This window comes from Lonchura striata, chromosome 4 (assembly GCF_050655825.1).
Source record: "Lonchura striata isolate lonStrDom1 chromosome 4, ASM5065582v1, whole genome shotgun sequence".
Lineage (NCBI taxonomy): Eukaryota > Metazoa > Chordata > Aves > Passeriformes > Estrildidae > Lonchura > Lonchura striata.
The window spans coordinates 8,325,267-8,341,402 of record NC_140706.1 but is presented as its reverse complement, the minus strand read 5'-3'; the positions used below and the strand labels follow the sequence as shown (position 1 = coordinate 8,341,402).

The following is a 16,136-nucleotide window of genomic DNA, read 5'->3' as shown; positions in this document are numbered from 1 at the left end:
CTTTGTGTGCTGCACACACAAGGGTAAAATATTCTAAGTCTTTTAGTGTACATTTTAGGGTTTTTTTGGTACTCTGGATGTGTTTGAGATGCTGGTTGTGGTTTGAATTTGTCTTCCATGTAAGGAAAAAATACTGTTTTTCTTGAACACGAGAACTGAATATTTTGTTATCTTAACAAAATTTATTATAGGAAAAGACCTCTATCATGTAAAACCTAAATGCACTCTCAATTTCTTTTTGTGTTCATGTAGGTTGTAGAATTGATTGACAAAGAAGATATTGATATTGGCACCAGCCAGGTTGCTGAGATTATGTCACTGCTTCAAAAAGAAGAAAAACTGGAGGAAAAAGAGAAAGCAAAGGAAAAGCATGATAAGGAAGCTGCAGAAGCAAAGAATTAAGCTTCAGAATCTGAAGCTAATCACATTTGTAACCAAAATCCTGTATATTTTTCTGTGTCTAATGGCTACATATTACTTGAGCTTTGTGATTATGGGAAGTGTTTTGAGCTGATTCTGGTAATAAATCGTAGATAAGTTTTCTGACATATGGAATGAAATTTCCGTTCATCAAAGAAGTGATTTAGTATCATTCCATACTGATGAAAACAGAATAGGCTTCTGTAGCAGTGCTCCTGCCCACAAAAACATGTATTTGCACTCGTTGTGGTACAGTGATCCATTAAACTTGGAAGCTTGCTGTATAAATTAAGAGTATCTATCATGGAGAAATGTTTCTCATTTATTCCATCATTACATGGGGCCCAAACTTGCTCTGCTTCTACCTTTTAGCTTTTTCAAAATTTAATACGATCTTTCTGTTCCATCACAATATTACACATTTTCTAATCTGCTAGTAGAGATTCCATGGCTTCTAGTAGTAGCTCTATAGATTTAGGGGTTTTTAAGCTAAATATCACTAAGCTGTTGCCTCACTGACAGAGAATGTGGCATTCTGATCACTTTTATGAATACCTGGTTATTATTTTCTGTTGAAGGGAAAAAATCAGTTTTATTTTTCCTTAGAATGGAAACTTGGCATGAAGTTTGCTTCTTATGGGTGCCTTAAATTTCATAGGACTACAGAGTAGAGTATGTGGCTTCTACTCAAAACTCCATGAATTATTGAAGCATTGGAATCACAGGAGCCTTTAAAATAGTTTCAGAACACAATATATCACATGGTAAAGTGAGTTAAAGTGTTTGAATAGCAGGATGAAAATAATCAAAAGGGGAAAAATGTTAGTTGTGATCTTTTTGCATATACATTTTTAAAAATGTAGCTACCTTTGTGTGCTTGTTTCTCATCTGATAATTATTTACACCATAACTAGTTCTCTTACTTCTCAATTTTCATCTCAGGTATAAAGTAATTAACCAAGTATAGTCAGAGTACATAAATATGTTCATCTCATGGCTTTGTTTACTGTGCAGTCAACAAGTCATTTTTGGTATTGCCAGTGCTTTGATTACATTATTGGTTTATAGTCACTGTCTTTAAACGTGTGACTGGCAGTAGGTCAAGGTTTTCTCAATAATATTTCTTCTTAGCAGTAAATTTTAAAGTTTTAAAACTAAAGTACTAACTCTGGGATGTCCCATAATCCATGGTAGCCTAAATTTTACACTTTTCTTAAAATCTATTATGAAATACATGTAGTGTGGCTTGAACCAGCAGGGTTGCGGTTTGGGGTTTTTATTCTGTTGGTTTTTTTTTCACCCAGTATTATAAAACGTATGACCATTCTTGATTTTGTGTACATTACAGAGCACATCTGACAATGGCACTGTACATGATGGTATTGAGGTGGGCAGTTAGTACATAATGCTTTTAGTAATAGTAGCATAATTTTGTAGAAAATACCAACTCCTGAGCATATTTCAGCATAATTCCATGTGCAGTATTTATCTAGATTGGCTAAATTATTTGTACAAACTTATTTGCAGTTAGTGGAACAAAAGAAGTTTGACAGTCTCATGGCTTGCATGATATGGACCATTGTATTTAGTTGTTTCCAAAGCAATATGTACAGTGAGATGTACAGTTCTAGAAAAAGTCAGTGTCTAGTTCAACTATTGAGTTCATATTCTGTACAGTTTGCAAAGAAAGCTGCTTACAGCAAGATCCTCCTGAGAATTACTGTAATTGTAGCTGAAGTGCAAAATTGCTGGTGGTGAAGCTGGAATTTCAAATCAGTACAATTTTTATGGTTCATGTATCCCAAAACAAGGGGGCTGTTCTCTTCCTCATAAATCAAGATTACCTTGGAGATTTCGGCAAGGAAGTCACTTTATAGATTTTTGAAGATCCGACTTCACTGTGCTTTTTTTTTTTTTTAGACCAACGCTTGTGTTAGATGAAAATTCAAAAATAAAACTGATTTCACAAGAATACAATCTAGAAACTAATTTTCCATTTTATAATCTACAGCTAGAATTTATGGGCTTTGAAGTACGCTCAGTTTTTACAGTGGCATATTTTCAATTTTAAAACAATGTATAAGAATATTACTTGACATTCCTGAAACATGGTAAAGATACTCTAAAATTGCCTGCTACCTTTCATGTAATATCAAAAACCTAAGAATTGTGTGCACTTGAATGCATGCAGATTTAAACCAGGGAAGTAGCAGAAAAATCTGTTTTCAAATATTTATTGATTAAAGTTTTACAGAGCTTTAACTGTCCTGAAAGTAAATTGACTGATTGCAGTATTTGGGAGTTTAAAACACTTTGCTGCTGTTCTGTGTTTACTGTTCACTTAAATTTTCTGTGGATTAAATAAGAAGGGAGCCAAAAACAGCAGATTTTTTTTTTGTTTGTTTTATGAAGAATATTCTGATTTAAGTAATCTGGATACATTTGTATTTGCATGAAATAGGGCATATTGTGACCTCTTTACAGATTACATTAAATTCTTTTAAATGCCAGTCAGAAATGCCAACTTTTTGCTGTGACCTAAAGCAATGACAGGACGTGCACACCAACCACAGAAAGGACTTTCATGGGGAATGCCTTCCTTCTGTTGAAAGCAGGCAAACCCATGACAGCTGGACTTGAACAACACATGTTCTGCAAGCTTTAAAGGATTAGGAGGCCCTTGGAGATCCACTTTTACCCAACTTTGAACCTCATAAGCAGCTCTGTACTGGTGATACAGGCAACTGCAGCAGAGTGGAATGGCTCCAGCTAATGTGCTTGGTTGCCTTTGGTGTTGACCAAAAAAACCAGAAGCTGCAGTACATTCAGAGAAGGATGAGTGTACAAATGTACATTAACTGGTCAGAACTTATTCCTGAGTGAATATTTAATCAGGAGATGTAAATATTTCTTTAAATAATTTAAAGAATATGTGAAATTTCGATGACTTTGTGACTTACACAGGCAAAGCCTCTGAGCTCAGACTTAGGTGACTGGTAAGAGCATTGATGGGGTTGTTACAGATTCAAATAAATTTTGACTATAAACTGTTCAGGGGGAAAATGTAAAACATGCAAAAAGCTTTTTTAAAAATCCATTTAGCAACAGGGAAGAGAAGTAGAGTAGGATGTGATTTCTTTTCCCCCTTCAAAACAAGCTTGTTATAGGAGCTGTTTTATTGAAACACTTTTCTTTTTCATCTTAGCCCAAAAGATGGTTTTCACAGAGATTTTCATCACTGACTGCATACTGTGAGAGTCAATCTGCCTGCAGGTTAAGTGCCAGGAAGCTGGTTCAAGCTGGAGTTTGTCAGCAGGACTGCATGCAGGTAGAGAATATCTTTTGCCAGGATAGTACCTTACACTAATGTAGGCTTTGTCCAGGGGGAAAAAGTTACATCTTTTATACAACTCCAAAATACTTCTTGTAACTTTATATCTGCATACCTTGCTAATAATTTTAACTTTAGCTACTTCAGCATGTATTTAAATACTTTTAAATTGTTAATATCAAATAATTGGATATACTTAATTAAAATAATAATCCCATATTCTGTTCTTCGTATGTATTCCAAATTTTGCCTTTCAGTTGATGAATTTCAGCCTGTGTTATAAATTTAAGTTGAAAATCATTTGTCTGTGCTCTGAGCATACTGGTCCTGTGTTTGCCATAGCTCAGTATAAAATTTTTATGTTAATTGGAGTTTGTGTCCTTTGTTTAGTTACAATAAAAGTATAATTTTTAAACCTAATATCTCCATTATTTTTCTGTTGGTTTGGATTATTTAGTATTAATTTATTGCTCTTCAGTTGAGATGCCAGGCACAGGGCTGGATGCTGATGAGCTGTGTCCATGAAAGTAATCTCCTGTCTGCTTTAGAACAGGATTTGGGAACATGCCAATGCTGAATCTGCTGTCTAGTGTCAAGTGTTTCAACAGGTGGCTGAAGACAACCTTCTGCCTTGACATACTTTTAAAATAATAATCAATGAGCAAGGTTGTGTTGCAAATTTTTCCTTCTGCTTAAAGCCAAATACAAAATAAAAAGATTTAAAAGTGGCAGAACTTGTTCCTTTTTAGCTTTTGCTTTAAGAATTTCCTTAAATGACCCTTAATTTAGGGTGAACAGGTGTGGTGTGCAGCACTGGTCGAACTGACTAGCAGAGGAATTGGGGTTTGAGTTTGTGAATTAAATGTGGACTCTGGCAAGTGTCCTTGATCATATTTACTGAACTCCCAGGAAAGAGGCTGACTTCTGGATCCACTGTTCTCTTTGCTGAGATAGATTGGTTATGATACTCTTTAATTAATATTTATGACATTTTTATAACAATTGTGTGTAACTTAAAATCTAAGGGGGAAATGAAGACAGCTTGTAGATTGAGATAAGGCAGTTTACTAAGGCAACAGCAAAAGTTTGTGCATGCACAAGCAAAGAGGAAAATAAAAATTTATTCTCTGCTCTCCATCATCAAGCGATGTTCAGCCACTTCCTGTAAAGCAGGGCTTGAGCAGGTGAGGGGGTTGCTCTGGAAGGCAAACATTGTAAATAACAAATGTCCTTCCTCCCTCCTCCTTTCCTTGGCTGTATAGCTGAGCTGACATTGTGTGCTCTGGAACAATGGTATTTTCTTTGCTAATTGCTGTAGCCTCCCAGGACCTTGCCCATTCCCAGCCCATTGATGGGGGGAATGGTGAGACAGCGCTGGTGCTGTGCCAGCCCTGCTCAGCAGCAGCCAAAACATGGGTGTGCTAGCAACACCTTTCCAGCTTGCAGGGCAAAGCACAGCACTGTGAAGGCCAGCTCAGCCAGACTCAATGCAATTACAGATGTGGATTTGTGCATTGTCTGTAAATATGCACAGAGGCAACAGCAACTGCCTGCTCTAATGGCGGGTAATGAACATACTGCTGTGACTTCACTGGATGGAATCTCCTTTTGCACCAGGCTGGTGTTGCAGGCAGGTGGAAAACTGGTTGGGAAAACCTCTTGGCTTCATGACATTGCTGTCTGAAAAGGATTAATATGAAAGGTTGATTGCAAACTATTTTGGTGAAATGTCATTTAGAGGGTGAACACATCTGCATAGTGGTGGTGAGAGATTGATGGCCTTGTGGTTGTTTCATCGACCTGAGGCTTGAGAAATCTGTGTTCAGTTAATGCCCAGTCTATCAATAATACATCACTTGGCTCTTGTGCCACTGTAACATAAAACCTCCTTGATAGTGACTGGGCAGACAAGTTCTCCAGAGCAGAGTCTGTGCAAGGACCTAGTACAGCATTTTGTAGCAATAAGGATTTTAAATACCACATACAGACAGTGACAGGTTATACTAAGGAGTTTCTCTGGCTAAGGATTCTCACTTTTCTCACTGCTTATATATTTGGTATTTTCTTGAATTATTTCTCAATGCTGATGTGAGCAGGAGGATGTTTCTAGTTCCCTATACACTGTGTTCACTTCCACTTTTGTGTGTTATTGGATATAAATCTTTCTCAGTAGTTAAATATCCTTCACAGGTCAAAATTCTTTGGGGGCTCATTAACATGTACAATTTTACCCTTGCCAAACCTTCTGTGGTTTGCAAACATCAGTTTCTCTCATCTAACTGGCATAAAGGATTTCTGCTGTGCTAGAGATGGATCTAATGCAGATTTGCTGCTTTCTGTCTAGTATTTCTCTCTATGTATATTGGCAGAGCAGCCCCTTCATGAATGGCCTGATTTATGTCCCAGGGAATGCTGCAGCCAGCAATTTGAGATGTCAGCTCTTCCATGCATGTTGGATTCTCCATCCCTTGTTTTGTCTTAGCTCCAGCCCAAAAGCCATCCAAGCTTTTTCATAGTGTTTTCTAACTGCATTTTCAGGTTCTTGATGAAGCAAGATTTTCAGACTCTGTTGTAAAGAGAGCTTCAGCAAGGAGATGAAGGGCAACTGGGAGATGAGCAACAAAAGATAAATCCAAAAAAAAAAAAAAAAAGAGAGAGAGAGAAGTCTCAATAGTTTTACTAAAGATGGGAAGTAACAACCTGTTGTGCAGAAAACCTGGGAATCTTAGCAGCCTACTCTAGACTTGTGTTTTCTTCCACAGATGTAATCCCAAAGTAGTGAACAAATCAGCATGTGTTTCTTCTCCATCCTTCCCATCCCCCAACCTTTTCCTTTTCTCTATCCTTTACTTAATATGCAGGACCAATTAGAAAAGATATATGGAGCTGCACATCAGTTCCTCAGAACCTGGCTTTGCCCTGGTGGAAGTGGAGTTGAAATGTTAATTATTCCAATGAACACCTTCCTCACTGGGTGGCGTTCAGAGCTTGGTCTGTGCAAACTCCAGTAACCAGCAGCCTTCATCAAGCTCTGCTCTCACCTTCCTCAGTCAGAACTACGCCAGCTCCTCTATGGGTCCTGTGCAGTCTCTGCTCCTAAGAGGAGGATGCTTTTATCCTTCCCTTTGAATCCTGCATTGCTCTTATCATCAGGAGCTGTGTAAGCCACAATACGTTCCTAGGATGAGTCTTCAAGATCAAGAGTGACACTGAGAGGAAGCCATGTGCGTGACTATTTTTAGACCTGCCTTCTGCAACCATCAAATTCTGTGATTAAACTAACACTGCCATCCCTAAGTGGTTCAGTGTGATTTAAGTTGAATTTTACCTGAACCACTTGGGATCTTCTTCCCAGAAAATCCTTTGTACTCTGAAAACGAGACCCTTTTGGCTATCTAAAGTTTGGGCTTTCAATTTCAATTCACCCCGGGAGCAGCGTCCCGCCGGGACCGCCGCGCCCGCCGCGCCGCTGGGGGGCGCCCGCCGCCCGCCGGGAGTGCCCCGCGCGTCCCCGCCCGGCGCCCGACCCCGGCAGATCCCGCAGATCCCACCGACCCCACCGATCCCACCGACCCCGGCAGATCCACCGACCCCGGCAGATCCCGCAGATCCCACCGACCCCACCGATCCCACCGATCCCACCGACCCCGGCAGATCCACCGACCCCACCGACCCCACCGATCCCACCGATCCCACCGACCCCGGCAGATCCACCGACCCCGGCAGATCCCACCGACCCCGGCAGATCCACCGACCCCGGCAGATCCACCGACCCCACCGACCCCACCGATCCCACCGACCCCGGCAGATCCACCGACCCCACCGACCCCACCGATCCCACCGACCCTACCGATCCCACCGATCCCACCGACCCCACCGGTCCCACCGACCCTACCGATCCCACCGATCCCACCGACCCCGGCAGATCCACCGACCCCGGCAGATCCCACCGACCCCGGCAGATCCACCAACCCCACCGATCCCACCGACCCCACCGATCCCACCGACCCCACCGATCCCACCGACCCCACCGGTCCCACCGATCCCACCGACCCCACCGATCCCACCGACCCCACCGGTCCCACCGATCCCACCGACCCCACCGGTCCCACCGATCCCACCGATCCCATCGGTCCCACCGATCCCCCCTGGGTCCCCACCCGGCCCCCGATCCCACCGATTCCACTGATCCCACCGATCCCACCGATCCCCCCCGGGTCCCCGCCCGGATCCCCGATCCCGGCCGATCCCCCCCGGGTCCCTGCCTGGACCCCCGATCCCGTCCGATCCCACCCGGGTCCTTGCCCGGATCCCGTTCAATCCCACCCGGGTCCCATCTGATCCCACTCAGATCCCCGCCCAGATCCCGATCCCGTCTGATCCCACCCGGCTCCCTGCCCTGATCCCATCTGATCCCCCCTGGGTCCCTGCCCGGATCCCATCTGATCCTGCCCGGATCCTTGCCCTGATCCTGTCTGATCCCACCCGGATCTGTCCCCGGGTCCTATCTCATCCCCCCACATCCCGCCCGTCTAATCCCATCCGTCTCATCCTGCCCGGATCCCGCATCTCCTTCGTCCCCAGGATCCTGTCCGACCCTCACGGGCTCTGCTTCACACACTCTCAGGATGGTTTTGCTGGAAGGGACCTTGAAGATCACCTCATTCCAACCCCCCTGCATGAGCAGGATCAGCCTCACCCATCCAGCCTGGCCCTGACCGCTTCCAGGGATGGAGCATCCTGGTTAACCCATTCCAGGGCTTCACCATGCTCCTGGTATCACAGAATCAGAGTCATTTATGTAGGAAAAGACTTACAGGATCCTCAAGTACAACCTTTAACCACTCATCACCTTCTCAACAAGACCATAGCAATAAGTGCTAAAAATCTACTTTATGTCTAATTGAAATCTACTCTCTTTTAATTGAAAATTATTACACCTTCCCTCATCACTACAGGCCTTGCTGAAAATTCTGTCTCACTCTTTCTCATAAGCTTCATTTGGATACTGGAAGGTGCTCCAAAGTCTCCCTGGAGCTTTCTCTTTTCCAGGCTGAACACCCCAGCTCTCTAGTCTGTCTCCACAGCAGAGGTGCTCCAGCCTTCCGAGCATCTCTGTGGTCCCTGTGGGCTCCAGCAGGTCCGTGGCTTTCCTGTGGCGAGGACCCTGGAGCTGGACACTGCAGGTGGGGGCTCATGAGAGCAGAGTAGAGGGGCAGGACCAGCTCCCTTTTCTGCTGGCCACACCACTTCTGCTGCAGCCCAGCACATGATTTGCTCTCTGGCTGTAAATACCAGGTCTTGTTTCTCAAATCCTTCATTCCTCCCCTTGAGGATTCTGTTTTCTCAAGGGGGTGTGTGGCTGTTTCTGCCTCAGTGCTTGGTGCCCCCACACTCCCTCTTCCCATGTTTCATCTCTCTGTCAACAAGCTAACCTTTTCTTGTGAACCAGAATAAATCTTTGCTATCTGATCAAATGACCTGGTATAATCAGGCACTGGACTTCCCAGAATTAACCCCTCTTTAAAACACAGCATCAGTTCTAAATTCTCCAAACTCAGTTTAAAATCTGACAGTGAAAGGGAATCCACCACAAACCATTGGGGAGCTCTTGTGCTTATGTATTGCTATTGCTATCACTCTGTGGTTTGTGGAAGTTTTCTTGTGGAGGGGAAAAAGTCTTTAAAAATATAAAAATAAATTGACTCCCCACCCTTGGAAAATCAAATAACAAAAAGCCAAGCTGTCTCTAGTGAATTTGTCTAACACTGGTTTCTATTCAATATTTCTATATTGGCTTCATCTGGCTGGTGGAAAAGCTCCTGACAATGTTTTCTTTGTGGGGCTGCTATGGGCTGTATTACCGTGGGTAACTCCAGAGCTGCTCAGCTCTTCCAAAACTTTCCTGACCCTGTCATCAGTGACCTGTGTCCTGCCCTCCCCAGAGCCCTTCCCTCGGTGCTGGTAGTGCATAACATTTGCTTATTAACCCTTTGGTCCTGAGAGCCAAGCGCTCACTTGTACCTGGTGGGGTTTTGTCTGCCCTGACTGCAGAGCAGACTGCAGAGCACCACATAGAGTGGTGACATCTAAGTCCCAAGGAAGACACCCATCCCATTTGTGATGGATTAAAGTGTTAATCTGGATATGCATCTCCCCACAGAGCTTGGCACCTTCCCATTGCTGTAAAAGCAGCAGTGCTGGTGAGCACTCCTGTGCAAAGGCCATAAATATTCAGCAAAAACTGAAAATCCACTCTATTTTCTTTGCTACAAGGCACTTTTAGGATCAAATGATAAGTCAGGTTAGAGTAGGTTACACAGATGTGATTCAGGGGCTTGGATGCAATGCTCCAAGTGGCTTGGGTATGTGTTAAAAACCCATAGCTTGGTGAAGAGGTGTGAATCAGAGAATCAGAATAATTCAGGGTGGAAGAGATCCCTGAGGTCATTGAACTTTCTGCTCAGAGCAGGACCAAATTTAGATCAGGTTTCTCCTGCCTTGTCCAGCCATGTTTTGCTTGTCTCTGGGGATGACAATGACACAGATTTATGGACCCTGTGTCTGACTACCTACAGGGAGATGATTTTTTCCTAAAAGCTGGTGGGTGTGTTCTATGTTGCACCTTATGTCTGCTGCATCTTGTCCTATTTCTGTGCAATTCGGGGTAGAATTTGTCTCCATCTTCTCCACAACTTCTCATTGCAGATTGCAGCAGGATCCACTGAAGCCTTCCCTTCCCTTATCCAGGCTGTCCCCCTGAGTCCTTCCCCTCTCCAGGCTGGCAGGCCCATGTGGCCCAGCCTCTCTCCATGTGCTCCAGCCCTGGTGGCCTCTGCTGGGTCCATCCTGGTGTGTTCACCTCTGGCTGGTGCTGGGGAGCCCAGGGCTGGACCCACCACTCAGGCTGTGCCTTACCAGTGCTGAGGGAAGGACCTGCTGGCCTTCCCTGCTGCCAGAGCTCACTGCCAGCTCATGGCCACTTCCACCAGGACTTTTCTGCAGAGATTCTGCCTGGCTGCTCAATGATCATCATGTACTGGGGCATGGGGTCATTCCTCCCATCTGATGGGCTTTGCAGTCACCTTTGTGGCACTTCATGATGCTCCCATTAGCCAGTTCTCCAGCCTGTTGAGCTCCTCTACACGCAGCTCTCCCTCCCCTCCCACACCAGGATTGCTGTGATCACAGAGCTGAACACTCCACTGAACAGGAAGGCTTGAAAGGAAACAAGGAGGTCACACAGTTAATGCACACTGTGGAATAACTGAGTCTTACATGCCAATTCCAAGAGGTTATTTGGGGTAAACCCCATTTAATGACAGGCATGACAATTTACAAAATTATTATTAAGTGAATAAATTACCATGTGGTGTTACAGAAGGCCTGAAAAAATATTAATAAACTGTTAGTTCAAATGTGAAAGTGCTAAATTCATCGACTATGATGTGCTCTAAAAATAGAGACGAGCCTCTGCATCAAAAAAATAATGCTTCCCTTAGGAAGACTTAATCAGGTCCAAGCAAAAAGCTTTCTGGCTGAAGTCCAAAAACTATTTTTTGGAAGTCCTGTATTAACTTTATTTTCATTACTTTCTGGTGGGAAATTTTATTTTTCACCCCCCATTTCTGTTAAGCAGTAGTGTGTGTTCAGTTGCTATGATGATTAACAGTAATGACATTCCTATCACCATGATATGTTTTAAGTTTAAAAGTTTATGTGATTTTTGTACATACTGATCTTACAAGTTAAAAATTACCTGTTCCCTATTTACACTACATGGAGTGAAACTTTAAAAAAGACTAAAAGACTTGTTCTTCAATTAATTCTCCACTTTTGATTTCTGTCCTACTTGTTTTCTAGATGTGTACTATAACTAGATTTTTCAGTGTATTTATCAGAGCTGGTAACTTCAGTTTAGAAAATGCTGTGCAGCAGAGCTGGAACTTGCCAGACCTTTGTCCAAAGTCAGTGGGTTTCAGGGTTTTTGTTTGATCTATAGATACTTAACACTGTTTGCCTCAGGTTTATGTCCTACAGAGGAGATTTAAATGTTGCCTCAATAGTTCAGAGCATCCGTTTGCTAAAAAGGGCTCACAGCCATAGGGACTGTTGGGTTGTTTGCTTCCCAGTGATACCTAAAGGTTATAAAAAAATTACTAAACCCTTGAACAAAGTCCAGTACAAGCCTGGATCCTAGTGAAGATTTCTTTCAATGCAATTTCACAATGCAACTGGGTGACTGCAGATCACAGTGAGAGCAGTGGGTTAAAAAGTATTTTCAGACTGTAATGAAACAGAATATAAACCATAATGATATCAACAAAAAATACAATGATATCTTCCATATTGAGTTCCACACTCCCTGGCTCCCAGCCCCGGAAGGCTCAGTTTATGCAATGATTTTGCCCATAGCTGCTGTCGGGCTACCAAGCCCTTACATCATGCTGTAACCTTCTGGGTATCAGGGTGAGCTGAAAAGTGCTTAGCTGGAAGTTAGCTATTGGAGTAACCCCCAGACTCCCCAGGTGGAGTCTCCCTGCTTGCTGTCTTCCACCTGAGGTCTAGCTGCCATTCCTTGCATGGGGAATCCTCCTCTCCCTGGGGAGGAAATGCTACTGTGCAGGAGTTAACCACAAACCTGCCACCAGCAAGGTGTGAGCAAGAAGGTTTGATCCAGTACACAAATTCCTAGGGGAGGCAGCAGCTGGTGAGGCTGCAGCATGCTGGGGAAACATCTGGGAGCTGTGGTAGACTCTAATCCAAGTGGGACCGTGTGCTGCTCTTTGTCTGCCCCAAAAGAGCTTTTGGGGCCTATCCTGGGGAAGCTAGATATGAGATAAGGGAGTGGCTGTTACAGTGAGCTCATGGGCACTCTATTTCCCCTTCCCTGGGACCCTGTGACCCTGATCAAGATAACCCTGGACCCCTCCTTCCTGCCCCAATGGGATTAGTGGAGAGCCAGGGAAGCCCACCCTGTCCAAAGTCTATATAGATGCCTGACATTTCCTGTTTGTCCTCTTTGCCCCGCTCTCCACATGGACACCACAGAATAAAGAGAGCTGAACCAACATATATTGGGGTAAGAGCCTCTTTTGGAAATCTTTGCCATCTCCTGATATTCCTCCCCTCACAGCCTGCTTACCTCTGAGCTAGCCTAGGATATTTAGGGGGCTGTGCAAGGGGGGAACGTCAGGTGGCTACACTGGGTGTTGATGAGGTCTGAAGTACAGTGTGTTGAAGCCAGGTTTGGGCATTGCTCCTCAGCCCCAGACCCAGTGAGCTGGAGCAGGCCTGGGTTAAAGAGGATCACAAATGGTTGGTTGCTGTGAGGAAGAGTGAATAGCACTGAATGGTTTAATCTGGAAAATACAGGACTGGAGGCAGGGAACACCCGCATTTGGAAATGTTTGCTGCACGGGGCCCAGTGCTCCATTCGCCTCAACAGCTGCTGGGATGAGACAAGAGCAATCATCTTCATTTTCAATGAAATTGCCAGAACAGTGGGGCTTCCGCAGACTCACCAGCACACCTTGAGGCATTGCAGTTTCTGGTGCTGGCTGGAGGTTGCTGGGGCTGTAGCTCACAGCTGTGGCAGCTGCTGCAACTCAGCAGTTGATGTGTTCATTTAAACCAACACCACTCATGCTTTAAGTTATTGAGCCAGGCTACACTACAGAAGAATTTGGGATGAGGCCAGGGGACCTCTCTCATCCAGTGCCCTGCACAGAGCAGGTTCCAGCAAGACCAGGTTGCTCAAGGCTTCAGCTGAATTCAAAGACTCAACTCCAAGATGAAGATTGCACAAGCCCTCTGGACAACTCTTTTAACCACTTTTATAGAGACTTTAAAGAAATGGTATTTAATTGTAACTTCCCACATTGCAACTTGTGTCCACTTTCTCTCTCCTGTCACGGGGTGGTCAATACTGTCAGCTGTTACTTATTACATCCCACAATCAATAGCTTGTTTCCTGGTGACCAGCTACTGGACTCTGGTTCTATTTCATGCTGCAGAATTGGAGGACATGCACCATTCCTGCTTTGGCAAGGTTTGAGCATCCAAACAGGACTTCTGCACCAGCTGAGCTGCAGAGATGCATCAAAGCTTCTCTCTCACAGCAGGGCTGGCTGGAGCCCTGGGAACAGCCACCTTTTCACAGGGCAGTGGATTCATCCCTGCCTGTAGTTGATGTGAAGTGGCTTGAAGCACTCTGGGATCCTTGGGATTGAAAAGCTCTATAAAGACTGGAGTTGTTTATTATGATGATTACTGAAATAAAACTTTAAAATGCCTTAATGTAAGGAGTTTGTTGGAAGGTTTACAGTTTGGGGTGTTTTATGAGGGGAGAAGTTATTTCCAAGAACCACATTAGAGTAAGTCCCCCTGAGGATGATGCAAAAGGAGAGTTCCAGTGTATTACAAAATTAGCATGGCTATAGCTTTTTAAGCTTTTTAAGACCCTTTAGTATCAAGGGGAAAGGGGAAAGGAGAGAAAGGCAGCCAGAACAGGAATCTGTTTCTGTTGGGAAACTATTAGAAAGATGCAATGTGATGGCTGGGACCCAGACAGAATTTAAATGTCATCCCTTTCCTATAAATAATTAATAAGCATCATTGTGTTTTTAACGCAGAGCCCGGAGGAGAATAATATCTCTTGATTGAACTGGGATGCAACATTTTGGACTGGAATTCAGAGGTCCCAAGTTCAGGGGGCCTGGATGGTGGGTCCCAGCTGCTGGGTGCTCTCCACTCCCACTCGAGCATCTCGGGAGCAAAGGGATGAGGATCCTGTGCCAGAAGGATCAGGGGCTGCAGCCTGTCGTTCTGGGGGTTGTCCCAGATGCACTGCAACCCTCACCAGGAAAAAAGGACATTTACTGGGAATAATTTTTCATCTCTGGAGCCTGAGTTTTACCACCTATATCCAGAGTCACAGGATTGTAAAGTCACTGCTGTAAAGCTTTGCCCTATTAGTCTCACTGGTGGTAGAAAATATCAGTTTGTTTCTGCTAAACACTGAAATTGGAGACATGCCCCTTTTTTGGCATTTATGATGTGGACAGATAAGGCATGAGCAAGGATTTGAGTTCAAAATACAGAGGCTAAAGCAGCTTGGTGAGTCAAAAGACATACAGAGGAGTGAATGACATGTCCCACATCCCTGTCAAGCATCCCATCTTTTAAGAGGAGCTGTCCTGCTCACTCCCTATCTCAGTGCCTTTGAATTGCTCTATATGCAGAACATTTCTATGGGAACTGCCTTATTTACACAGCCTGCCCTCTCTGTGTCTGAGCTGGAGAAGAAAACTGATGGAAGGAAAATGAAGTGGTTACTAATTAGCAAATGGTTCGTTAACAGAAGACATCTGCTTCATATTAGGCAGGAAGAGATGAAGGCTGAGTCTCACATTCCCAGTGACTGGCTGGTTATGGAGCTGGCATTAACTCAAAATCAGGCCCTTTTTAAGGTTGCTTTTTTCCCACCAGGGGCCATCCACTCTGCCCTGCATCCCAGCTCTGCCTCATCCAAATTTCTTACCTTGGTATCAGTAGAAGGCTTCTGGATTTGGAAAGAGAAACTGGAATTACTCCTACAGTTAATTCAAACAGGCTTAAGCTCAGTCTTTGAAATAATGATGGCAGCAGTATCCCAGAACAGGGGACCAAAACTCCTCCCAGGACACACAGCTCAATCCAGGGAGGTGATGGAGCTGAGAATTTATTTATTAACAACCTATTGGAAGAACACCAATGGCTGATTGACAAAAAAAGCAGTTTAAACAATTGATTTCCTCAGCCACCTGGGTGCTTTGGGAAGTGCCTGTCACTGCATTGTGTGAATATTTCAAATCAGGATCAGGAAAAGTTACCAGCTCCTCCAGAGCAGCAGTGATTTTCTCCTAAAAGATGGGTAGGAGGAAGATGAAGAACTTCACATGGGATACTGTAAAACTGAAATACCAGGAAATCCAAAGGTGAGATTGTTGTACATGGCCTGGAATACATTGTGCGGATTATGCCTGGGAAGTTTTTGTTGTTTTATTTTCTGCTGGAGAATGTGGAAGCTGTGTGTGATGAACACAAACAAAACATATAAGAACATATGAAAAGCCTTCCTTTCCCTTGAAAACCATGCAACTGGCCATAATCAAATCCCCTCCTATTAAAGCAGCAAAATTCCCTAGACTTTAGGAGCAGTGGAATGGATCAGTAGATTTTGACACCAAGAAAAGCAGACTACTGATTGCATCAGCTACAAAACTCCTTTTCCTTGTTCCCACATGGATTTTCTGCCTGTGTATCAAGAGTATTTGAATTTTGGGTCTTGTCTACCAAAATTTCCCAGAATATTCTATTTTGAGAGAGCTGCTCTGGGGTTTCT

At 44.0% G+C, this 16,136-nt stretch overlaps 1 protein-coding gene and 1 long non-coding RNA gene across 3 annotated transcripts in view; one reads left to right on the top strand and one right to left on the bottom strand.

Annotated features, from left to right (window-relative positions):
• LETM1 (leucine zipper and EF-hand containing transmembrane protein 1) overlaps positions 1–4,171 on the top strand; it is a 29,007-nt gene extending 24,836 nt beyond the window's left edge. Inside the window, exon 14 of the mRNA XM_077782720.2 lies at positions 253–4,171. Coding sequence (XP_077638846.2) covers positions 253–402 — 150 coding nt within the window. The 3' untranslated portion in view covers positions 403–4,171. The remainder of the gene's footprint in view (positions 1–252) is intronic.
• On the bottom strand, positions 1,979–9,928 carry LOC146767518 (uncharacterized). 2 transcript variants are annotated; one of them, XR_014955059.1, is made up of 4 exons: positions 8,349–9,928; positions 7,080–7,121; positions 6,793–6,940; positions 1,979–6,356 (listed from the first exon to the last, which is right to left on the bottom strand). It is a non-coding gene; the product is annotated as an uncharacterized LOC146767518 (long non-coding RNA). The 2 variants fall into 2 exon arrangements; XR_014955058.1 differs by lacking the exons at positions 7,080–7,121; positions 8,349–9,928 and having other exon boundaries at positions 6,793–7,073.
• Between the last annotated feature and the right edge of the window lie 6,208 nt (positions 9,929–16,136).